The 26,070-nt window shown below is 50.4% G+C and overlaps 2 protein-coding genes across 2 annotated transcripts in view; one reads left to right on the plus strand and one right to left on the minus strand.

Annotated features, from left to right (window-relative positions):
* Window positions 1–317: 317 nt before the first annotated feature.
* On the plus strand, window positions 318–10,836 carry MAP6D1 (MAP6 domain containing 1; the record flags this gene model as incomplete). Its single annotated transcript, XM_084267640.1, has 3 exons — window positions 318–826; window positions 8,527–8,644; window positions 10,759–10,836. 3 exons carry the CDS (start codon window positions 318–320, stop codon window positions 10,834–10,836), a joined length of 705 nt encoding a protein of 234 aa, XP_084123766.1.
* Window positions 10,837–17,671: 6,835 nt separating this feature from the next.
* Window positions 17,672–26,070, minus strand: part of YEATS2 (YEATS domain containing 2) — a gene marked incomplete at its 5' end in the record, with an annotated part of 46,399 nt that continues 38,000 nt past the window's right edge. The window contains 7 exons of the mRNA XM_084267506.1: window positions 17,672–18,033; window positions 19,268–19,341; window positions 20,727–20,801; window positions 21,820–22,046; window positions 22,863–23,064; window positions 24,023–24,102; window positions 25,247–25,320. Of these exons, the coding sequence (XP_084123632.1) occupies window positions 17,925–18,033; window positions 19,268–19,341; window positions 20,727–20,801; window positions 21,820–22,046; window positions 22,863–23,064; window positions 24,023–24,102; window positions 25,247–25,320 (841 nt within the window). The 3' untranslated portion in view covers window positions 17,672–17,924. The remainder of the gene's footprint in view (window positions 18,034–19,267; window positions 19,342–20,726; window positions 20,802–21,819; window positions 22,047–22,862; window positions 23,065–24,022; window positions 24,103–25,246; window positions 25,321–26,070) is intronic.

Consider the following 26,070-nt stretch of genomic DNA (forward strand, 5'->3'; position numbering starts at 1 on the left):
GTCCGGTACCGCTCAGAAAGCACCCCCAGCCCCGCCGAGAGCCGGGCCGGGATGCCGCAGCGTCCCCCGGGAGCGGCCTTGCCGCCGGGACCGGACCCCCGCCGGTTTTCCCCTGCGCCGCCGGCACCGGCAGCCGCACGGAGCTCCTGCCGGCGGCCCGGGTCACGTGTGCGGGCCGTAATCCCGGCGAGGGGGTGTCGTTACCGGGGGAAGGGGGCGGCGGGAGGAGGGGCTGCCGCCGATGAGGGCTGAAGCCGGGCGCGCGGCCGGCTGCGGGCGCCGGAGCCGCGGGCGAGGCGGGGGCTGCGGCCGCGGCCATGGCCTGGCCCTGCATCAGCCGGGTCTGCTGCCTGGCCCGCTTCTGGAGCCAGCTGGACAAGTCCGACCTCTCCGTGCCGCTCACCATCCACAACTACTCGGACATCGAGGAGCAGGAGGACGGGCCGCCCCAGCGCAGCGGGCATCCGCCGCGGGGCAGCTCCCGCCCGCCCGCCCCGGCTCCCCGCCCGCGGGACCCAACCGCCGGGAAGCCGGGCGGCCGCAGGAAGAGCCGGGCGGTCGCCGCCGGAGAGCCCTTCGCGGCGGAGACGCAGTACCGGCGGGACTTCAGAGCGTGGCCCCTCCCGAGGAGGGACGCCTTCCCCTGGGTCAGCGCCAGCAGCGGCGGCGGCAGCGGGAGGGACGGGGCCGTCCCCCAGCCCGCCCCGGGCCGCGCCACCTGCGCCCTGCCCGGCGGCGGCGGGAAGCCGGCGGCGGACGGTTGCGGCGGCCCCGAGCAGCTCCGGCCGCGTTCGCAGACGGACGGCGGCCACACCACCTCCTACAGGTAACCGGGCCCGGGGGACCGCCCCGCTCCCCGCCCCGGGCGAGGGATGCTCCTCCGCAGCGCAGGGATGCCGGCAAGCGACCGCGGCGGGGCTGGGGGGGGAAGCTGTAAGCAAGGGGAGGGCGGGGAGCAGGGACCACAACCTGTCGCCTGAGCAGCGGTTGCTTTTGGAAGCGCGGTCCTTACAAAGCGGCGCTTGCTCCGCAGGCGGGATCTGATCCCGGCCGGCGCTACCGGGACGGGCTCGGGCACGGCAAAGCCGACAGCTCCGGCCGCGGCCGAGGACCGGGAGCGAGCGGGGGACCCGCGCTGCCGCCCCCAGCGCGGCGGGGCTTCGCCTGCGAAGGCGGCCGGAGCTGCCCGGGCCCTGCCCCCCTCCCCCAGCCGCACTGAGCTGCGCTCCCCGAACCCGCCTGGGCTGGTTCCTCTCTCATCTTTCAACTCCCGAACGCCGCGTTGCACCGGAGCCACGCTGCTGCCTCCAGGCTTGCTCTGACGCAGAGACACAGGGGATGTACCCCCAGAACACGCTAAGAGGCGGCAGGAAGTATTGGCACAAACCGCCCCTCCCAAAGAGCTTCTCAAACCCATTAAATGGCTTTTCTGCCATTGATGCTTCCTGATCGCAGACCCTTGTTTTCTGGAACCAGCAATGGGGATGGAGGCATTTCAATTCAGCCCCTGCTCTCACTGACACCCACTGTGGGAGGAGAGGGGACTCCAGCTCCTGGGAGGATGCTGCCGAGTAGGGTACCACTCCCAGTATCCTTACCACACACTCCCCAGTAACCAGGGCTGGCAGATTATTAATATACCTCTGGGGTATATTAATAGATTGTTGTTATTCCAATAGAATTCCAAGTATTTAGACACTTATCTATTCTGCAATTTGTCACAGCACCTTTAAGGCAAACACGCTGTGGCCCCGAGAAGGGTCAGAGTCCTGGGTGAGGGAGCACGGTGCTTATCCCACTCCTCCCCATGCAGGCAGCTGCTCTGGTGCCTGTATGGACTCCAGAAGGGATAACTGCAGCATTGGAGTTTGTGCACTACTAAATCCTTTGCCACATCACAGTGGACAGTCACAGAGAAGTGATTGTTTTTGCAAGAAAGGCACTACTAGATTTCCAAGCAGCACAGAAATCACTTCAATAGAAAAATGTGCCTGGACCACAACTGGCAAGGTTCATCTTTCACAAGCACATCCATCTGTATGTGGTCATTGGAGCCTCACCTACCTCCTCAGCCTGACCCCAGAGGAAGGCTGTGTTAGCATCACAGCCTCCCACAGCTCTCCTAACACTGACTGACAGCCATTTCTCACACCTTTCTTCCCTCTGACTCCTCTACTCTTACATGGGTCTCTCAGCTAGAAGCTTGCAGCTCGCAGGACAAGCACTGGCCAAAGCAGAACACCCACAAGCAGAAGTCATCTTACAGAAAGACAAACTTCCAGATCACCAGGGAGCACCCCACAGCTGACTGGAGGAGCAGCACAGTAGGAGGGCAGAGACACAAAGCCACACCAGGACAGTTCTCACTCACACCTTTAAGCTCTCTGCAGGCTACCTGGCACAAGTACTACAGGCAGAGCTACACAAGCCAAGCCACCCTGGTCTTGCCCCAAGAATTACCACAGTCCCTAAAATCATTACCCCTTCTAGGACTGCAAGTTTAAGAGACCCCCACTTCACCCAGCACATCCTAGAAAAGCCCCAGGACTCACAACAAGCAGCAGGAGAAAAGCCCACAAAAGCTTTGCAAGTTGCAAGGGTCTGCTTTGGTTTAGGTTTGTTGCTTCTTAAAAGTAATGAAAGAGCTAAGAACAGAGTGGTTGGTCCTTGGCAGAGTTACTCCTGCTCATTTTCACTGAGCTCGGGGCACCAGGTCTGTGTGCAGTAACACCAAAGCCCCAGGACCACTCCCCTGGCCTAAGGCAAGGAGCAAGCAATCCCCAACACACCCATTCCTTGCAAGCTGAGCACCCCCAAGCTTTCCACCATCACAACTCAGTCCTCCTTTCCTCTTACCTTATTGTATTCCCAAGGCAGGGCTGCAGGGCACAAGCACACATCTCACCCTCAGGCAGGAACCAAACAGCCCCAGCAAGTGCTGGTCACCTTCCCCTTCCAAGAGAGGCCAGAGCACCCCTGCACTACTGAGAACCACACACACCTGTGCTGCCTGGGGGAGGCATCTCCCCACTTCTTATAGGCTGCACCCACCCCCAGGTGAGGAAAGGCCAATCAGCTGTGGCAGAGGCAGGGTCAGGGGGGTTTCTGGTCCTTGCAGATTGGGAGCAGCTGGAGAGTGCTGGGTCCTGAGGAGGTCAGCTGTGAACTACATAATGCTGTTGCGGGGGTTAAGAAAAGGGACAGGGTGTCCAGTGCAGAGACATACAGGCAGGGGCCACTGCAGGTAGAAGGTTAGAGGAGCAAAGTTATGGGGGAACATGCTTTTTTGGTTAGATGCTCTCATTATCTTCCTAAGAAGAACCTTAGGGAACTCCCCCCAACCCCTTTTCTGCTGCTGCAGGGACATCATCCCTTCCCTATGCCCCTATGTCCCAGCCCTATGTGGGGACCTTGGATCCACAACAGCCTGTTGTGTGTTTGTTTGTGAGGAACACCCAGGTGTAGCAGCCAGGCCCCTGTGATGTTCAGCGTGGTTTGATACGCTTTAGTGCATCAGCATGCTGCTCCTGGGAGATTTCCTTCTGTGCCTTCCTGCTATGTCTTCCTCTCTCCTCTCTTCTTTGCTCAGAAGGCCACCCAGAAGTGTACAAAGCCATCGTGCAGCCAGTCAGCCCAGGGCAAAATAACCCCCTGGGATCGGTGACCAAAGCCAGTTCCATTCCTAGTGACTTCTGGTGGAGCCTTTCTATGCCCAGATGACAGATAAAGGGAGAGGAGGTGTGGGAGGAACACCTGAACCTCCAGACGCTTTTAATTTTGGAAGAACAGCTCTGCACAAAGGAGGCACAGCTGCCTGCCCCACAAACCACTGCCCTGCTTCCTGAGATGTTTGGGCAGCTCCCGTCTCCAGTCCCTGGATTTCAGCTGGAGTCCCACAGGGTCTGGGTGAAGCCAAACCCCAGCTGGGGCACATGGGGGGGTCACAGGCAGATTGATGAAGCAAGGCAAATCCTGTGAAACAAGCCCTCTGTGCTGCAGAGCATCGTGGTAGGTCACTCCTTCCTTGTGCTGGGGGAGGTGGAAGGACAGTGCTGAGCCACCCTCTCTGCACCTCCCTGGGGCTTTGTCCTTTGGGGTCATGGATGTGGCTTCTCCCCTCCAGTGGTAAGTTGCAGCTGCTGCGAACTTCTGACACAGCAGAGGGGCACACACCGTTCATCATGGTGCTGGGTCTTGGGAGCAGCAGGGTAGAAGGTCCCTCTGCAAGCTGAAGTCCTGCTTCCTCATGTGAGCATTCAGCATGTTCCTGGCACGGTGACATCCGTCCCCACCAGGGCACGTACCGGGGAATGACGCTTGTCCCCATACACCCATGGGTGCAGATACAGCGTGCGTTGCCTGGCTCTCCATACTATCTGCACACCTTCAAGCAGTGCTTGTGCAGAGGGGTGAGGTGAGCTGTAGTGGCTGCCTGACATTGAAAAGCATCTTGATTCAGCAGTACAGAAGCTAAAAGAGGAGATACCTTCACTCCTGCTCAGCAGAGCAGGACACCACAGCACATACCTGAGCTGGAAGGGTTAACGGTGCTGTGTATGAGGAGCTCCATCCTTGATCCAGTGAGAGATTTAAACTCATACTTATCCTTAATAATAGGAGTAAAGCTTTTATAATCAAGGCTTACAATTATCTTTACATTCTTAAGTATCTTGCTGCTTGGGGAAATTAATACTGAAGCCTCTGATTTTTATGCTACTTAAGAAGTAAGCTTGCTTGGTGCAGGCTTTGGGATGGATCCAGAGAGACTCGCTGTGTGCTGCATAGCCCAGCTGCTGGGGAAAGGGAGGGCTTGGAGAGCAGGGACACAGCTGAGGGAGGGGGGCAGGGGGCTGGAAATAGCAGCTCCTCCCTAGGTTGTAACAGTGGGGAGCAGAACCGAACCTAAAGAGCCTGGACACAGAGATATGGGCCAGGTGGCTATTCCCCCCCACTTTGGGTGCTTGCAGTGCCAGAGAACCTGACAGCTGCTGCTACCGAGGGACAAGAGGACCCCCACACAACAGGAAGGATGAAGATGTCTCCTGTGTTCATCCCCAGCACCAGCTGGCCATCACACCACGGTGGGCTCTCATCTTCTCCATGCCCTTCCTGCACGTTCCTCTCCCACCACACTGTTCCTTTGCTGGTGGGGACTCGGGTGAGATGCCACCCACAGCGTGGGCGCAGGGAAGGGAGGGAGAGGCAATGTGCTGGCTGAGCTCGACCTGATCCTTTGGCTTCCTCAAGCACAGGAAGCAGATGTTGCACCAGGGAGTAGGGGGCAGAAAGTTGCTAAGACTGGACATCTTTAAGTAACTTTAGACAGAGGTGTCTCCTCTTCCCCAAGCTCTGAGCAGCTCACACGTGTTGTCTTGTGACTCCACAACTGATTTTTAGCTGAGTCAGCAAACCAGTGCCTGGGCTTGCGTTCCTTCGGTCTCCTGGCTGTACAGCTGGAGGTGGGTGCGTGTGTCCTGCAAGCTGAAGGGCAGAGTGAATTCAGTGAGCTGTGCTTTCTGGACCAAAGTTTGCCATTTCCACCTCCTGTGTCGCTACAAGTCCCCTGGCTCCCTGAGGAGACGTCTCTGCTTCGCCCAGCCCTTCCCTGTGGCCCGGAGCCCGGGGCTCCCCAGGTGTCTCTGTTGGGCCCGTATCAGCACCGCTGCCGTGGTTCTGAGCCGTGTTGTACCTGCCCTCACAGCTCCGCTTCCATGGGTGAAGGCAGAGCTTTCCCTCACTGCATGGAGGTGCATTGAAAATAGCTCTGGCTGCGCAGGCTGAGAGGAGAACAGTTGGCTTCCAGCCACAACAAAGGGCCCAATGTCCAGCAGGGATGTGTTTGGGGGCCTGCCAATCCACCAGCTGATCTGCCTGGAGCAGTGGGACGGAGCTGGCTGCAGAGGCAGGCAGTGCAGCCATTCATGGAAAGCTGGGGATGCTCCGTCGCAGCGTAACGCGGCACAGCGGCCAGCCAGCCCGAGGACAGTGGCTGGGAACCAACGGCATCCTTGAGGCAATCCAGCTTTATGGGGGGCAGCAGGTTTCAGTGCCTGGAGCCTTCTGGGATGTGATTGATGGCTTTGTGCCCTTTCACTGGTATTTTGCCCAGTAGCTCTGTGCCCTCCCTCTGGCTGTGCAGCTCCAGTTTAGCTCAGTAGTCCCACATGTCTGGGGTTCCCTTTGGAAAGGCTGCATACTTGGGCTGTCGCTTGGCCAAAATCAGCTTTCTGCAAAGGGGCTGAAGGATGTTTCAGCATCCCAAGGTGCTGAAACAGCAGGAACTGCACCACCAGCACCCAGAGAGCAGTGCTGGCACTCACCTGCTGCCTGAGCAAGCCTGAACAGCAGGATCAGGGAAGGTAAAGGGGGGCAGCTCAGAACAGGGTGAGCAGACTGACAGCAAGATTTGCAGTGCACATGGACAGCCCTGACACGGGCCCGGTTTCCCTTTCCAATAGGCAGCAACCTTTTCTGCAGAGCGGCATCTGTCACTAGCTGTGTGGATCTGAGGACTCTGCTGCTGCTTGGGCTGACAAGCTGCTGCCAGCAGTGGGCTCCTGCCCATCTCCCTGTGCCTGCTCCCACGCTCATCCGTCCTGACAGGACGCCAGTGCCTGCAGCTAACTGTTAAATCACTATTATTCCTTGTGTGGGCCCTGGCTGAGGTGGACTTAATGCTCTTTGTAGCAGCCCTCAGTGCTGTGCCGTATCATGGCCAGCAAGGTGCTGATAGGCCCCGTGCTGTGGCTGCTGCTGAGGGGGCTGGTACTGGGGCTGTCTCACCAATGTTCCTCTGCCAAGAGTAGGCTGGGGTTGGGCAAGGTCCTGGGAGGGGACATGGCCAGGACAGCTGGCCCAAACTGGCCAGAGGAATGTTCCATACTGTACAGCATCTGCTCTGCAGGAAGAACAAGGAGAAAGGATGAGGAAGGGGGGACATTTGTCCCAACATTTGTCTTCTGGAGCAACTGCTACGTGTACTGAAGCCCTGTGTCCCGGGAAGTGGCCAGGCATTGCCTGCTGATGGGAAGTAGAGAGTAAATCCTTGTTTCCCTTTGCTTTAATGCATGATTTCTGCTCTGTTAAACTGCCTTTACCTTCACCCTTAAATTTTCTTTTTTCCATCTTATTTTCATTACCCTGGTCCTGCTGAGAAGGGGACTGACAGAGTGGCCTGATGGCCACCTAGCATCCAGCTAAGGTCAACCCACCACAACCCTCTATCTACAAATCAGCTGAGAAAAGCAGCCGTGTTTTAAGGCTGAGTCTGTTTAGAAACTGAGCACAGACCAGGCAGCAGATATCTTGGTAATATGCTAAAAGGACCAAGACCAAACGACCCATTGTATAATAGCACTCCACACTCAGACACTTTAAAGTAAGATTATTTTTTAAGAGGAATTTGCAGTTAGTACCAATATAGCAAATGGCATCCTTGGGAAAAACGAAAATCAGGGAGACTAAACTTGGCACAGTAAAACCCCACCTATTTCCCCCACCTGGCCATGGCTCAGGACTCAGCCTTACCCCTTCATCCTGTGTACAGGCACCTAGTAAAACGCAGTTGTTTTGCCAGGGTATGAACATCAAATTGTCGTGTCTCAGTTTGCCACCTCGTCGTTTGCTGCAGAAGCTGTTTGAGTCGGTTGCCAGAGATACGGACACAAGCAGCGCAGGCTTCTGTGGTATGGTGAGAGGGAACAAGCCAGCCCAACTGGCTGCCACTGCAGCACCCAGCAGACCTGAAGGAGAGGGCGTTGCTGAAGCCTGCTTGCGACAAGAGCAGTGGAGAAGTGGAGGGAAGGCTGCAGAGAGGGCTGGCAGCCCAGCCGAGTCCAGACCCTGCCATGCTGACCTTCAGCACTCCCAAAAGACACGCTGCCCCTTGCTCAGTGCTGCCTCTGCACCTGTTTCTCAGATGCTCCAAGAATAAGTCAGTCAAGTGCCACCTTCTCAGACCTCACCATGCAAAGTCAAAGCACTTGCCTCCAGCTGAAGGAATATCATCAGCAGAAGCCTTTCCAGCTGAGCCAGCATCTCCCATCATATGCATTTCAGACTGAGTGGCCACCAAGGCACAGCACAACACATGCTGGCAAAGAGAGCTCAAGCCAAGCAAGGGGGCTTCAGGACATCACACGCGTGAGGCTCTGGCACATGCAGCCCCAGGACAAGATGTTTCACACAGGGATGGTCAGTGAGCTACCAACCAAACATCACCCCAGCTTTTTCTCCTCCAGGAGGAAAGCACCAAGCACCTCTGGGAGAAAGCATGTTTTGGCAGGAATAGAGGAACAGTTAAGTTGGGGCAGCCAGTTAGCCCTGTCTATGTCCTGTTGCATTTTTCAGCCTGGGCTCCTTGAGACAGGCTCAGTTCTTTCATCCTCAGTATGCCTTAGACTAGTTCAGTATTATGAGCTGATTGTGACCAGCCATGTCTTCTGGCTTTGCAGCCACCCTGAGCAGAAGTATCCTGTGGGTACATTGTGTTTTATGTGTTCTTCTGTCTTGACAATCTCCTTTCAGGCAAGAGTATCGCCCATGGACTGGAGCAAAACCATCTAAGCCTATAAAGACAAAGCAAGGCTTCATTATCCCAGAAGACCATTTTGTTCGAGAGACAAGCTACAAGGCAGATTTTAAGGTAATTAACATTCTTTTAACATCCTGACGTCAGTGTGAGTAAAGCCCAAAGTACACATCAGGAGCTCCTCATTTGCTGTTGGCGTGGTGCATGTAGACCAAAGCCATGTCTTCACCAACTGCTCCTTCATCACTGCCCATTAGGTAATGTGGCCAGCCCTTGCTTTCAGAGAGACACAGTAGAGCACATCATGCCATAATGTAACACAATTCCACCAGAGACCAAGATTTTAAACTGCATGATGATCAGGAAGTTCCAGATTCGTGGTTCCCTCAGTTGGACACCTCTTATGCACAAGGTGAACGTCATCCTCTCCCCCTGCAAAAGATGCAGTTAGCACCCTCCACACACACTCAGAGCAGTTGGTGTGCAGAGACCTGGGGCTGAACTCCCCAGCCATGGCATGCTGTGCCATTAGAGGGAATAGCAGCTACTCCAGGGCCATGCATGAAAGGTAAATCTTTGCCTTGGAGGAGATGAGGAAGAAGTGTTTAATCAGCACACAGTCAAGTGCCTCCTCCGCAGAGGATTGCTGGCACGCTGCTGTGACAAGGCACGTAACGGGTATATCCAGCTCCACTGAAAGTGGGACAGTGACCTCGGGCAAAACAGAATCTGCAAACCTCACCAGAACTTCCTCCTTGCTCTGAACGGTCTGGGCCGCTTACTGAGGTGGCAATGAGGAGTGAGGGTTTTAAGCCCTAAACCTTGTATTTTGGCCCTGGAGGAGGAAAACACATTGTCTTCCCATTTGGCAGACAGGATGCAAAGGAGAGGGTCCTAGATGGACCCCTCAGAGTCCCTACCCCAGCTCTCAAGGAAAGGGAAGAGAAGGGGAGACTGCCAGACCCAAGCACCCACTGCCAAGGATGCCGCCCTCCAGGCCGTGTTAGCAAAGGTCCTGTTTCCTGGTGCTCCAGGGCACCACGCAGGCCTCTCTCAAGGACAGCACAGGAAAGCTGTAGTCTGGAGTGAAGGTGGTGTTGAGGAGCCACCAGTTTGAACAGAAGTCAGACTGCCTGGTTTACACTTGAGCATGTGGATTTTCCCTGTTGCCTGAAGCGCACGGCTTTGCTGGACACATGGGAGTCGGGTTTACATTGTGTCCTGACAGGACTCAGACTGCTGCCTCTCCCCAGCTACTGAGCTGGTCACGGGCTGTTTGCAGTGCTCCTCTTGTTCCTCAGTGTGTCAGATGCACCCCCAGAGGAATGGAAAAATCAGAACAATGCTACAAGAGCAGACAGGTCGATAGCTTTCCCTGTGCTCTCTTTGCCCGTGGTCTCGCTCTTTGTTCTCTACTCAGGCAGTGCCATCAGAATGCCATCAGGCACCCAGCAAAGCTTTCCACCCTTTGGAGCTTTATGGATGGAGTCACCCAAAGTCCTGGGTCAGTTGCACAGCTAAGGCCAGCCCTGTTTCAGGCTCTGTGGGGTTAAGCATTAGGGCAGAACACAAGCACCAAGGTGTCCTTTGAGCTTCTGCACAACCACACAGCTACATACTGGGTGTAATTCTGACCCTACAGACATCAGAGAACAACCTTTGCTATCTCTACCTTCCCTCCAGGCCTTAGGAGTTCACAGTCTTGTCAAAGCCCTGGCACAGCCAGAACCTGATGTTTCTCCTTTGGGCGCTTGGTGTCTGTGCCACTGCTCACAGCACACGTAGCTCCTGGCCCCATAATAACACCTTGCTGTGAGCCTGGGTGGCACTGTCCAGGATTTTGAGGACCAGACACACAGCTCTGTCATTCCTCACACCTAAATCCCGCACCAGACAGCAGTGAATTCACTGTTGTGATTCTAGGGTGCACACCCGTGGGGCTGTGTGAGGAGGGCAGCGCTAAGGCCTGCCTGGCCTCTGTCATCCCCCGTTGCCCCACGTGCTCCGGGACGAGGGCTGGGTCACGACAAAGCCTCTGCTCAGTGCTGCAGTGTCACAACTGCCCTTGAACCATCCTGGGCCTCACCCAGGCCCAGCCATGAGCGCATGCCAGGCAGTGTCACAGAAAGAGCAGAGAGACCATCACGATGCTCCAGACCCCTCAAACTCTCCAGACAGTCACACTCCATGTCACACTAACGTTTCTCTTCCCTCCCTCGCCCCACTAGATCCCAGAGGTGAAGACCAGGTTCTCCCCCAACCCTTCTGCTGTTTTCCAGGCGCCGTCACGGATCCTCAACGTGTGAACCCGGACCCTCCTCGCACCGGGCAGCTTAAGCGCGGCCTTTCTCTCAAGGTGTATCACTATGCAATTTTCAGGAGGAGCACGAAGATCAAAGCAGCTCCAGCAATTAACGATACACACTTACACCCCTCCCCTTCTGGTAACACAACAAACCACAAAGCGCTTGGTTCGGAGCCGGCGCCACACACTGCGAGGAGCGACCTAGTTTTCTGCAGTTCATTGCTACGCCAGCTGGCATCAGCTGAGGAGATCAACTTTGGGCAGCAAAGGCAGGATTGCAGGCAACATCCCTGCGCTTAACTGCACGGGGTGGGAGGGGAAAACAATCACAACCGGGTGGATAATTAAAACCAAAAAAACCCTCCCAACCCAACAAGAGTTTTATTTAGCCTCTAAGACAGGGAGGGTCTGAGTGACTGCTGAGCTTCCAGAATGGCTTTGGAAACAGGACTTCGAATGGCATCGCCAGAAATCATAGCATCAAGGGGCTGGGCTGAACTCCCAGAGTTGTTTTAGAAGCTGGGGGAAGGCAGAATTCTAAAATAAACTCGAAAATAAAACTGGCACGTGCCGTGTCTTGGGGCTTTAAGGCTGGAAAGCCAGGTATTTCCAAAGCTGGTGGGCTGAAGATTGAGCATAAGGGCACTGAACTTGGGGGAACAGCCCTGTCAGCAACACACCAGCCTGGCCGGGAGAGGATTGCTTGGTCAGAGTCAGCTCAGCCCTTACTGGGTTCCAGAGGATCTGAAATAGTCCTATAGCTTGTGTAAATACTGTACATGGATTTTACCTAAAGCAATTTGTGATCCTTTAATGAAAAGGACATGCTCACAGTTTTAATCAATATTAACTCTTTGCATATGCAAGGTGGAAAACATTGCCTTGAAATCCCTAAATTATTGCCTGTATGTTGGTGATGCTAACGCTAGGAACAACCAGAAGCGAATATTACTTAGAAACTCTTCCTAAAGACAAACATAACATAGAATGTAAGACCTCCTTCTGTTTAAAACAGCCCATTTTAAGCATCATTACCCTAACTTTTTTAGATTGGTGAGCATTCAAATTTTTCTGAGGCACATGCATTTTAAGAAACCATTTTTTAGCCTTTCTTCATCGAGACTACAGTGGGTTTAGAGTTTCCATCTCAGTGACTTATGCAATATAATTAGCCTACTGCTTATTTCATGGGTTTGCTAATTATTTTTTGGGGGGGGTAGGGGAATAATTTGAAAAGCTTTATATGTGTGTGAAACACACACAAAAAATAACCCGACAGGAAACTGTCCTCAGGCTTGAAAAGTGATCGGTACCTGTCCACCTGCAATGAACTGGAGGACTTTTCCCTTAACCTCCCTACTAGCAGAAGCCAGGTTTCTCGAGCTCGGGGGACTCAGCGAGCATGTTGCTGGTGATTCCCAACAATTTTTGAACTGTTGGCATGTGGATTGTACTTGGAACACCCTCAGACTGCATCTCCTCAACACATCAATGGTGCCACCTCTGTTCGTTACCAAACGCCACCTTGAGAACGGGTCACATCAGCTCCTGCGTTTGGTTTGGACAAGGGACAGCACTTCCCACACTCATCCTCGGACCCAGAGGAATGTCCAGTTAATACCAGTGCTTGCCAAAACTATTTTTCAGGAGGTTCAATTTTTTTTCTCCAGGAAATCCCTGTGAAACATTCAAACTGTGCTAAAGGTTTTGCATGTTAGATGTTTCTAAGCATTCAATCTGCTTGTTTAATCTCTTTGTAATGTTTTTAACAGTTTTGTTCAGACAGTCCAAGGTCATTTCAATTCTGGACTTTATTAACAGAAAAAAAAAAGGAGAGAAAAGAAAAATGATAAATTGTCTATTCAGTCTCTCTTCTTAATTCACTGTATTTCTTAAAAAAGTCAACCCAGTTCTAAACAAACTGGCACTGTAATAAGCTTGTATTTTATCAAACGGACTAGATTTAATTTAATAAATTAAAATGTATTTTGGCTACTGTTTTTTTTCCCCAATTTCTTCTTGTGGTAAAAAACAACCCCTGGTTGTGTTTGTCACCGCATTTCCCCAGCACAGCCACACGCACAGCACAGCACATGGCATGCCAAGCAAAGTGCTGCAGAGATGCCCAAGCACATTCACAGCCAAGACCAGCCACTTCCTTACTCCTCAGGAACAGGCCCCAGCAAACAGCTTTCAAGGCACATTTCAAGCTGTGTGTGGCCCGACTCCTGATCTGAAATCACAGAATCATTAAGGTTGGAAAAGACCTCCAAGATCATCTAGTCCACCTGTATTACTCACTGAACCATGTCCCATGTCCCTCAGTACCTCATCCAATGTTTCCTTGGACTCTCTGAGGGACAGTGACTCCACCACCTTTCCTGGGCAACCCCTTCCAATGCCCAACTGCTCCTTCTGAGAAGAAATTTCTCCTCATTTCTAACCTGAACCTCCCCTGGAGCAACTTGCAACCATTCCCTCGCAGATAACTAGCAACAGGGCAAGAGAAGAGGCTGACCCCAGCTCACCACAACCTTCTTCAGGCAGTTGTAGAGAGCACTAAGGTTTCCCCTCAGTCTCCTCTTCTCCAGGCTGAACAGCCCCAGTTCCCTCAGCCGCTCCCCATCACTTTGTGCGCCAGACCCTTTGCTCGGAGAAGTGAACTGCTTTCCAAAGGAAAGCTCTTGCTCTGCAGAATTCACAATGGGGCTTTTCAAAGGGAAAGAAACAAGTCAGCGAGCTGTCTGTCCACACGAGGGGGAAGGGGATGAACCAGCAATAAAAACGTGCTGCACTTGCTGTGGGACAGGCAGAGGCCAGGTCTCCTCCCATGAGGTCTCATGCTCTTGACACCTGCTTTCCGCAGTGCCCACAGTGTGCAGTTAACAGGGACAAGCGACTTGCAGAGTGGAACTGAGGTGAAACACCCTCTCATGCGGGTCACAGGTAAACCATGCTAGCCTTAAGAGAGACCACTGCTTTGCAGCTGCTCCCAAGGCCATTTTAGTGACAGCCAGCTCCCCTGGGAGTGCGATACCTGCTCTCCTAGCTATGTCTCAGGTGGCTTCCAGGAAAAAGCCAAAGGCTCACGAGCTGTTGCCTGCCTCTGACCAGGGGAGGGAGGAATGGAAGGAAAACCAAGCAGGTACTTACCACAGCAGGGACAGGGAGATGCAACTGGCTGCTGATGTCAGCAGTGTACCTGATTCTGCATGGAAAGTGTCTGCCTCGGCCAAACTGGAAGGTATCGTACCAAGTTCCTCCAAAGAGGGGGAGTCCACACAGGTTTGGCAGATCCCAGGGAGTCACGATGCCAGGACTTCTTCCAACGCTGCGCTCACACTAGTGTTTGTCTTCCCAATTGCTCCAGGTTCACATCCAGGTCCATCAAGGGTTTCCAGCTGTGGATCACACTGCAAACAAGGGTTACCTGACATGTAAATAAATGTCCTTTAAGAGGAAGGTTTTATGCCTGAAGCTTTATAATTTGCTACCTACAGGGTGGCTTTGGTCACCCTGGGCTAGTGGGGGGCATCCCTGCCCATAGCAGGGGCTGGGACTGGATGAGCTTTGAGGTCACCTTCAACCCAAACCAGTCTGGGATTTGCTTCTCACTGTCCAACTCTGTTCTAAATTGGCAACTCATTTTCCCCAAGTCGAGTGCATTTAGCCTGTGACATCAACTAGAACATGATTTACTGTTCTGATCTTGATCCACAAGCTTTTTCATCATATTTTCTCTTCTCATGCCATTAAAGGGCAGTGAGAGAGCGACTGGGTGGATGCCTGGCTGCTGATCAACACCAACCCACCACCCTTCTCAAGCCTCCACACAAACACATTACTTGCTGTTTAAAGGGGCTGCTCTGGAGGATGAAAGGTTGGAGGAGCTCAGCTTGATGAGCCCCCAGCTTCCCCTTCCCCAGCCTCCAAAACCAAGAGGTTTTCAAAAACAACCAGAAAAGGGGAAAAAAACCCCACACCCCACCCTTTTCCTTCAGATCAGTTCAAGAACCACAGGGGTTTATCCAGAGGTAACCAAAGTGTTCTGGCAACACAGAGCACACAAAAATCCATGGATTTGGAGAAGTTTCTTTGAGTGACAGGTGACAGTCAAGACAACACTATCACAGCTAATAAAAGAATTTATTGTAAACATACGTATCTTACACAATTATACAGTATAGTACAGATAACATGAAGGATTTAAACACTCAGCATTACAAACAGGGGCGATATCTGCAGAGAGATCTTGTATAAAGACTCTTTAGAAAGCCAGAGAAACACGACTGTGATGTTTCCACACACCGCATCACCTGTGCATTCCACGCACACCTGAATGGGCATGTGAAACCCCACCACCTCCACCTCACCTCCAAGCAATTCCCATGGGAACTCCTTGCCAACAAGCTTGGTTTTTCTCCTACCGCTTTTCAAAACTCTAACAACTCGCTGTGAACACTTCCTACAGCTGAAGGGCTGAACAAGGTTTCTATCTGCTTTGAACAGGCTTTCTTTTTCAGCAAACACCTCAGGGAATTAGGAGAGCGTCTCCCAGGACAATAACCTGTGGTTGCTCAGAAATGCAGTGCTAGATCTCCACTGCAAGAACCCCATTGAGGACAAGGGGTGTTTACTTGCCCACTTCAGGGCCAGGTTCAGGACTCCCTTTGAAATGCCACTCCTCACGGAAAAGCAGGGCATGGGCAGGGAAGCCACAGTTTGTAGGCAGATGCTCAAAGACGAGCTTCTGCATCCTCAAGAGCCGCTCCGGGCATTTCAAAAATCCCAGGAAGCTAGCCCACAGGAGACAGGGGCTGGAAACACATGTGTCACTGCAGGAGATCATAGCTTGGAGACCGAGTTCACCCCAACGGCAGCTCCCACACAACCTGCAGCCTGTCACCACAAGAGGTTAACTGAGAATGCCCATCTCTCATCAGAGCTGTGTACAGAGGTGTCTGGGAGCAGGAGGGACCTTGAGCTCGCTGCAGCCCACCAACAGTGCGTGGGACCTGCAGCTCCCCAGCCAGCCGGATTGCTCCCGGCTCTCAGTGCTGCTCAAGCATCCCCACCACCACTCAACTCGCTCACAGCGAGCTCGGCTGAGAAACTCTGGCCAGGGCTGAGCTGCGTGCTCAGCCCTGTGCTCAGCTCACCCCAGCGAGCCAGGGTTGGCTTTTGAACCCAGAGCATCTGAAAGGCCCTTTCTAGAGGGCATTGAAGTCCTTCTCTGTTTGGATTCCATCTGTTGGTCCCGTTTCCTAGATTTGGGGGCCATTACTGAAGCGAACTAACTCCCTGATAGCTCTGGTGAACTGCGGGGGCCTTATCTGCAGACCCTGGTTTTATTTAAGGTGAAGAAGACCGGCAGCATCCCACCTGAGGTACCCACTACCTCCTTCAATTTGAGAACTGCATCAAGCCTGGGCAGCTCTCCCTGGGAGCCTGGACCCATCCTCTAGCTGAACCATCTTCCACAGTACCTGCAGGCTACTGGAGTTACTATCACCTGTATTCTAGCCCAAAAAAAGCACCAGAAGATAACATGTTGAAGATTTCTGTTCTTACCCCAGGTCAGGAAAGATAACTGTAATTTTAATGTTTATAAAAGGCTTTGTATTGTCAAAGCACGGCACCAACAAGAGCAAGGCCTCAGTACACCCCTGTGAGGTAGGTATCCTGCTCCCCATGCTCAGAGATGGGGAAACTGAGGCACAGAGTGATTAAATCAAAGGCCATGCAGCAGATCAGAGACCCAGCAGAGATCAGCGCATTGGAGGTTCTGGCTGTTGACTCATGCACCACCCACATGACAGCACCACCTCACAAAACAAGCACCCTGAAAGCATGACAGTCCAACAAGAGTCCCACCAACTTTACAATGGCTTATTCGCACTACTAGCAAGCGCCCATGGGGCAGGACAAAGGGGTGGTGGATGTTGTCAGTGAAGCCTTCTTCAGCAAGGTGTCGATAGCCAGGCTGCAGACACGTCTCCTACACCAGTGATGTTCCTGAGACAGGTAAGTGCTGGGGTTAGTAGCAGAACTTCCTGCAGTCAAGACATGAGAGGAGCTCCCCATGAGCAGCAAATCTCTGACTTTTGATCCTATCAGGCTTCTCTGCATTGAGCAGAACTTAACCCACTGTGGTGCTGCTCCCACAGCACTTCACAACGCAAACTGATCATTAGTAAGCACAGTCAAAACATTAAGACTTGCACAAGACAGCCTGTCATCTGCCCTCCAGCACACTCCAGAACTTCTGGCAGCCTGGGGATGCACTCACTGGGAGAGGAAAGTGTTCCAGCCAGTCCAAGCCCACAAGCACTGAATACTGTCCTTGCTCATCTCCTTTCCCATGCAGGACAAGTGGTCAGTCGAACCTTACCAAGCCTGATCACAGTTTGTTCCTCTTGAGTGAGCACGTGCCAGTCTACCCTTTCTGAGGTGACCACGAAAGGTGACATGGGACACCTGCTCTAGAGAGGCAAGGGGTTTGCTTAGGTGACACTTAGCCAACGATAAGGCTACCCAGTCCCACTCAATCAGACTGGCAGAATTTGTTGCAGCAATCAGCCTCCTGTTCCCCTACACCCCAAGCTAACCAATCAACCCAACCAGCTACACAAGTGACCCACCTTTCAAAGCTGCTCTCACGTTCAGAGTGCCAAAGCAACTGTTCTGCCCACTGCATGGGGAAATCAACTCGCATCTAGACTGCCTCAAACAGTGTAATTTCTTTTAGTAAAACAACCAAACCAAACCCAAACAAGGTTCAATCTCATCAACACGGCTGTCTCAGGGGGACCAGGCCTGTGGAGTCTCTCACAGCTAGCAACTCGATGCAAACTGACAATGTTTGTTCAGCCACTGAACATACACTTACCAAGTAAACACTGACATTTAACAACTTGATTTGGAACAGAGCATCGTTTTGTTGCATTAAGGTGCATCTTTAATTGGAGGTAACAATCTAGTAGCCCAATGTTATAAATGTATATAATAGTGTCCTACAGAAATACTGGATTTGTCAACCCAAATTCAGTCATAAATCCACCTTTCCTGTAGCATCTTCTCTGCTCTATTTCATTGCTCCTCATTTAGTATCTTCATATGTTTGTTTGTGAGGAAGTCAAGAAAGGGAATATTACAGATGGCTTTGTGAATATTCATCACTGTGATCTCTCTTGGAGTCCTGCAGGGAATGCATCAGAAAGGCTATTATAATACATAAAAAGACACGTGTCCATAAAGCAGCAAAAGTCAACAAATTTACTACCAGGGAAAATAGTAATAACAATAAAAAGATCAATCAAGAGAAAGGATAAAAGATCAGGTGTTAGAGCAACACAGGAAAAGCATTCCTTGTGAGGAGAGCCTGAGGGAGATGGGCTTCTTAGCTTGGAGGAGACTGAGGGGTGGTTTTATTAATATTTGCAATTATGTAAAGGGTGAGAGTCAGGAGGATGGAGCCAGGCTCTTCTCAGGGATGGCAGCGACAGGACAAGGGGCAGCTGGTGCAAGCTGGAGCAGAGGAAGTTCCATGGGAATATAAAGAGGAACTTTTTCACTGTGAGGGTGAGGGAGCCCTGGCACAGGCTGCCCAGAGAGCTTGTGGGGTCTCCTTCTCTGGAGATATTCAAACCCCACCTGATGTGTTCCCATGTGATCTAATCTAGCTGATCCTGCTCTGGCAGGGAATTGGAATAGATGATCTTTTGAGGTCCATTCCAACTCATGACATTCTGTGATTCTGTGATTGTAACATCACAGCACAAAAAAAACCATGCTCAAATGACTGGGGGAAACATCTTGGGCACTGGGAAAGAACAGTCAAGTGCTGGAGTATTACTTTTTGAACTTTTATAGCACAGACTATGTGTATGTATTTCTGTACATAAAATATGTCTACATGTTTAATATATAAATATTTATCTACCACATACAAATACTTAAACTACGCACTCTCTGGCAGCGTTATTTATTTTTTTCCCAATTCCAAGCTATTCCAAATCATGGTGCTAATCAGAAATCAAAATGTTACTGTAAAAGTCACTCAGTATCTGAGCCAGAAAAGAGTGTATCAGTAAAACAAAGAGGGCATTTCGGTTATTTTGGTTCTGTCCAGCCCTGAGTTAACTGTCTACATAGTGAACAGAGACAGGCAAGAGTGAGGAGGTTCCACCAACGTGGCTCTGTAGAAACAGGTCATCTGCCCTTGTGCGTGGCAACACCAGAGCACCCTGCCTCAGTGTTTAGTGCTGCCCATGTTACCAGCCCTTTGCCGCTATGCAGCCAAGAGATGACAAACCCCCAGAATTCAGTCCCTAAATCCCCTTGCTCACATGGTCTGAGCTAATCTAAAGTCCTCAAGCAAGTCAGCCTGGAGTGCTGGCCCAGATGGTGTAAGGGGAAACGAGCTGCTGTACCTGTTGTGAGGAGCTGTCTGGTAGGCCACAGCCAGCGCTTGGCGCAGGATATCGCTCATAAGCTGCTCGGTGGCCTGTGACAAGAGACAATGTTTGGAGACAGGAGGAGGTGTTACAAAAGTAGGAACGGGACATGCCCTGTGCTCAAGTACGGGTGCCTGGCTAAGCCTGGCCCTGTGTTCGATAGGCACGGGGCAGTTCAAGATGCCCACAGGAGTTTAACTGGCACGGGAATAAGAACCGAGTGTATTTAACAGAAAGACAGACCAACACACAGCTCACACCCAACTGCCTGCTCTGGTTTCTCTCTGGACCCACAGCACGGTGGATCCAAAGTTCCACCTTTTGTCCTTCAAAGAGCATTTTAGGGTCCCCCCCTCACACCCCAGAGCTTGTTTCATACAGGGCAGACTCCAGATATTCCCCTGGGAGCCTGTACATTCTTATTAGTCCCTCTCTGCTGTCACCAGGCTGGATTGCTTTGACAAAGACCTCCCTGCCTGGACAGCAAGGTAGTGGCAGCCGTATGCCCTACACGCTTGGCCTAACCAAGGTTTAATCAAAAACTAATTAAAGCTCTTGGCTTTCTGTGCCTGTATCGAGACTGGAGCAGGGGTTTCTGGGACATTCAGTCAGGAAAGCTGGCACAGCTCTACAATTCTAACGAGCAATCTGATCGTTACAATCTGTGTCTACAAATGGATGTATCTGTATCCCAGTTCCACTATGACAAGCACCAGAGCACAGCAGGAGCCTGTGCATGTGGAAATAATTAGCTTGTGTAGAACTGATTTCCTCTGATAAGTAGCAGTGTGCATAAACAACCCCAAAAATTGTCTTTGGCTTGACACACAGCAGAGCACTGCTAAAAATAATCCATGTTAGCCTGCAGTCCAAACCCAAGAACTTCAAAACCATGCTCTTCAAAGCTTTGGTAACAAAGACTCTCTCTTTATCCAAAATTGATTATGATAGATAAATGGTTTCTCGTGCAAGGCAGAATTGCTGCTGTCTGCAGGAATTCAGCAGTCTCCCAGCAGAGACAACCCAGGCAAAAAGGAACCAAACAGTATTTTTTGGGGAAAAAAAATCTAACCTCTGATAAAACAATCAGGTCTTACAGAACTCTACCAGATTCCCACCCCCCTGCCCAGTTCTGAAGGGTAGGACAAAAGAGTACTTTCAGAGTTACAGAATGAGTCGATATCTTGCTGGTGGTGGGAATCTGCAAATCACTATTCTGTTTCCAAGCCAATAAATCAATTAGAAAGCTGGAAACACACACAGAAGCATATGACACTCTGGTCAGCTACAGATCTTTCTATATGTGCACAAAGACATCAGATCCCCCATCTCCTGATTTGATAAATACCTGTTAGTGAGGATATTCAATCTTTTTCCCTGCATCATCATGTTAACACAGTTACTGAAAAGTTATGAACATGAAGCAGTATCTTACCTTTAAAATCATATCTTCTATTACTGATGCGTAAACATTCTTCTGTACCTCAGCAGGCTGAAAAGAAATCCCTATCTATAAAACAGGAGAAAGAGAAAAATATTACCACTTCTAACGACACAACCCAGGATTTGCTACAGATGAGATGAAAGTGAGTTAGCAGAAACAAGCTAACAGCTTGGGTAGTTAAAAAACAAACAAGATGACTGCATAACTTTCTGGCAGTGCAATCTCAGGCTTCATTTAAAAAAAAAAATCTGGAGAAAATGAAGCTTGACCATCAGACCAGCCTACAGAAATGCCTCTATAACACAGAGGCAACAAAAGCAGGTTTTAATTTTTGGATCGAGAACAGGAACTCCCTTTTAAAACTGTATATATATTCAATCCATCTATTCATGATCTTCTTCTCTGCACCTAACTATGGCAACTGAAACCATTCTAAACAGTGCTCCTGGTACAAAGGTTCTGCACCAAAAGAGTTTCACCGCCCAGTCACACCCTCATCATGCCCGTGCCCTTGCCACCTATGCAGCAAGAGACCAGACACGCTGCAGAACCAAAGCTTTGTCCCTTGATGGCAGCATCTGAGGTGGAGACAGGAATCCTTTCCTTCTCCCACAGCTGCTGCACACAAACCCCTTTCACTGCCCGTCTCAGCTGGTACAAGGCAAGCACCCTTCCCTACCAGTGGAGTCAGTCTCCTCTCTCTGCTTCCTGCTGCTGTGAGAAGACACCTCTTCTGAGCAACAAGCACCAACCTTTCACATGATGGGACAGAAAGGATTCAGTGCTAGTGTTCCTCTTCCCTCATTTCCCCTTGGCTTCTAGCTTTCCAGAATGATTTTTCTGGTGCTAAGCCCTGTAACACAGCCCCCCTGAAATGACCTCCCAGCTGGCATGCCTTGCTCACGTCTGTCAACATGGCTAGCCCAGAGTCAGGAGTCTGAGGGTCCAGTTTTTCCAAGGCATTTATAAAAAACCTTCATAACACAACCAGAAGCCCACGCAGATGAAAGAAAGGCAACTACATAAATGTAACCCCACACGAGCTTAACAGCGGTTCTTAGTAGCTTTGCAATTCACTCATTACCTTCTCTGCAGCTTCCCTCACAAACTCTGATGCAGGCAAGGAAGCCAAGTAGAACTTCATCTCCTCTTGTTTCTCCTCCTGTTCTTTCTTAATGTTTATTTTTAGGGGCTCGCTGAAGTTGAGAATATCCACTTCCTCTTCATGCTCTGGTTCTCGTTTCAGTAACTGCTGCAGCTCCTCCAGCTTTCGGCAGAGCTCCTCGCCACTGCTGTAAGATGACGGGCATTCTGAAAAAGCAGCAAGCAGTGAGACACACAACAGGTTATGGGAAGCTGTTTATAAACAGATGCACACTCAAAATATGGTAAGAAGTTAAGGTAATTGGAAGCTAAGCTATTTTTGTAGTTCCAACCAAACATAAGAACGAATGCAAACAGTCACTGAGAGCTTTCTAATTATACCTCCATGACACTTATGGTCCACTCCCTCATTTCAAACAAAATCAGGCTATTTGAGCATCCTAAACACTCTCACAGAAGCCTTCTGAGAACTGGCAAAGCAGCCTGATGCTCTTCAACTTGCTTGGAGAACCGGGAGTTTTCACTATGAGGCACCACACAGCTCTAAATCATCTTTTACACTGTAACAAGTACTCTCCAGCTTATTAAGGAGAACCAGAAGACGAGTTTGCAGTGGAATTACAAAAGGGTAACCTCTTCTCCACGTGCTTAATGTGCGCCAGTAAATCCTTCAGTGGAAAGCTATACAACAACCAGCTTCTTTTCTTCAAAAGACAAATACCAATCTAGTTATTTAGATAAAAATATGAAGAGGTAGCTGTGGGCTTGCTTTCCACCTTCAACAACTGCGATGCAGGGACAGACTTGGCAAAGAATTATTAAATCCATACACTTCCCTCAAATACCTTAAATCCCTGTATGATCAGAACAGAAAAACATTCAGCTCCGGGAAAGGGATTATCTGAAGGTGAAACAAAGCAGCTTAACCGTGAAGAACGGATGAAATTAGAGATGCATGTTTAATAAATACTACAATGGACTGTGGAGATGCCAGAGCTACACCTAGCATGGTAACACACTCACCTGGCTCACTGTCTATCTGCGTCAGCACGTCTTCAATCGAGTCCTCGTCGTTCCGCAAGGTCTCGGGGTCAGGAGGAGTGTAGCCATGGCACCGACACCAGTGCACCACGTGCTTTGTTTTCAGGGGTGTAATGTTGTGAAACCTGGGGTGCTTCTCTATGATCTCTTGCAGGATCTTTCTCACCGTCATTGCTCGTTGCCACTGTGACAAACCAAAGGGACAGCTTATCACACTGGCTAAAACATTTAAGGCTGAACTACAGCCCCGAACGGTGATCCAGGTTGCAAGGAAAACAAAAGGAATGCCTCTTCTCAGGAGTCAGAATGACAAGGAGAGAAAACGTGTCTAAGTTGGTCCTACAGGTGGATGCTCCAGGCAAGACATTTAACTCTGCTTCCTCAGCCAGGCAAAGGTTCAAGAAAAAGGGACACATGTTTACAGGGCCCCAGGCACGTTTGTCTTGAACTGTCTCAGCCCCCAAGTAACACCTAAGGTGGCACAATGCAAGAAACACACTAGAGCAAAATATGCTGCTCAATATGTTGGTTAAATTCTTTAATTGTTTAAGTTGGCAACAGCAGAGGGTCTAATCAGTTTTAACAAGCTCCCTGTAAAACTCCATAACAAGATGACGAAACTATGAAGAAACAGGGGGAAACGTAACCACCACAATACCAAAAGGTCCAGACTGACTGAAACAACGATCTTTAGTGAGCTGACAATCTATTTCAGCACTAGCACTGCTTAGGTCAGGGCCCTCCATTCTCATCCTACAGAAAGCAGACACAATCCTATGAAAAAACGCCCAAAGTACATTGGGTAAAACTCCCCTGATCACAATATGCCACAGAGGAGTGGTGAGGACAAAGTGCCAACAGGACAGTTCGCAAAAACTCTGATTCTGAAGATGCTTCAGAAACATCTTACACTGAAACAACTGACAAACAACCTTTAGAGCCCCTTCTGCTTGAGAAAGCCTCAGAACAAGGGATCCCTACTTGGACCCAAATCAGTGTGTCTTGCTTTAAGGAATGCTTCCACTGAAAACGCGACAGACTGCTCTTAGAAAACAAATCAGCCAGCAAGGAGGAAGATTCCATAATTCAGAAATCCTTCTTGTATCCCTAATGACTGCTTACGAAACACCGGAGAGGATTACCTCAGCTGCCCTCCTCTTCCCAATATTCCAGCTGTAATACTGTTCCACTGAACTGGCACAAAATGGGCTTGCGTCTTCACCTAGGAAACACAAAGCCAAAGCCACCATTAAGGTTTAATACACAAAGCAAGATAAATTCTGGTTTCCATGTTATTTAGCAGAGAAGGTGAGGGAAACGTGCTTGGTGCTCACGGAATTGAGGAGCGTAACTCCTACAAATGCTGTGCTCTCTTGGAACACAGCAGATACGTGCAGCAGACACTCTGCTTTTTGAATGCAAAATCAGCACCTCCTTGGGCCAGGACATAGAGACATCTGTGGCTGTTTTAAAGCTCTTCTTCCCCCATAAGCTGCAACGACATAGACCTGTAAGTCTGTCTTACTGGGCAAAGTCTCTTCCTTTGGAAAACTCTGTTTTATTTTTGGCCAACAAACTGCAACATAAAATGAAGCCGTGAAAAGGTTCCTGGCAAAACCTTGAGGAGGGGATGTGAATCCTAAGCAACGGCTTCATGAATGCTGCTGCAGGCTGGAGCACTGCATGTAATGAAAGCTGTAATGTGCTGTGCCACCCACTCCTCCTCTGCTCACTGTGCTGATCTTGAGAGGGTCTGTCCTACCCAGCCACCAGGACCACTTGTTCAAAGTGTTTACTCCAGAAAGCTGATACGGTTTCAGCTCTGTACAGGAGTAAGCTGTGTGATTACAAAGCAACATTCCCCTGCAAACCACCACCTTTTGTTTAAATAAAAAAGCAAAACCACCACCACCCCACGCATTCCCATGCTGAGCTATGTTACCACATTGGCAAGCATTTCTGAAACCCTGGCATTAAATTAAAAAAAGCCAAAAACCAACCCTAAACACCACCCAAACCAAAGAACACCCCCCACCTCAAAAAAAAACCCCACCCCACCAACAAAAGCCCACATCTATTAAGGATGAAACAGGGAAAAGACGACCCACTGGCAGACATTGTGTGAGGAAATACAATCTCTTTCTAACCAAAAAACCAGGTGAAAGTTAATAACTGCTGACAACACACTTGGTTTTATTGGAAGAACCTGATTCAAAGCATCTTTAGAATAACCCCTGGAGAAAACTCCCCAGGAGAATGGCTTCATTTCATTCTGCCTTTTAATACCTTTTGTGGCTACAGAGTATGCAAGGCATTCTGCTGATACACTGAAAAGGGAAAGCAAAGCCTTTTCAATTACTGCTTACTTTTTTCAGCAATTAATGGAACCTTCTTCACTATTACTGTTAAAAGCTGCTGGACGTTCTCCAGATATTCTATGCTGCAAGGGACAAAAAGAATCACGGTGAGGAATACTGTAGGAAGCAACGAATCAGAGGTAAAAGGTTTTAAAGTCCCTGCGTGGTTTAAAGTCCCTAGCCCCAGGGTGTTATAGCAACACACTGGTATGGGGATAAACTGTTATGCCCCAACCCAGACAAGGTTATTTCCAACAGCACTTCCACTTGCTGAGGCATCTGGATCTGAAGCTGCGCTTGTCACGACGCAGAAACCAAAGACAGGCTTTTCTGGGCACACTTGGAAGAAATCCCTGCAGCAACTCACAGTCTGCAAGGCTGCTTCTCAGGGGTAAGACACACCCATTAGCACAGGCTGCCCCAGGAGAAACATGGGGCACTGCATGGGAAGCTTTGTACTTACACAGCTTCAGGGAAATTTTACTTAAGAGCCAAACTGTATTTAACTGGCAAGAACTGTATTTTCCTTTAGTTGTTTTATAACTAATTTCCAGCGTGTGGTGACTTAGGATTTATTCCTGTCTCCTACACACATTCTCCATCAGAGTAATGTCCGCAGGGATATGTTGGGATAACAAAACTTTTGAACACATGGAGACAGGGAAGTCAGCCACTGGAGGAATCAAGTGGAGGAAATATCCTACACAGTGTAAGAAATATGCAGAGGAAATTCTGCAAGCTGAGCTGTGTTGAAAAAACACTCACAAGTGCTTGCAACACCACCATAAACAAGGCACTGGATCTCACAGCATCCAGTGAAAAAACACCCCAAG

Source organism: Gallinula chloropus, assembly GCF_964237585.1.
Source record: "Gallinula chloropus genome assembly, chromosome: 8".
Lineage (NCBI taxonomy): Eukaryota > Metazoa > Chordata > Aves > Gruiformes > Rallidae > Gallinula > Gallinula chloropus.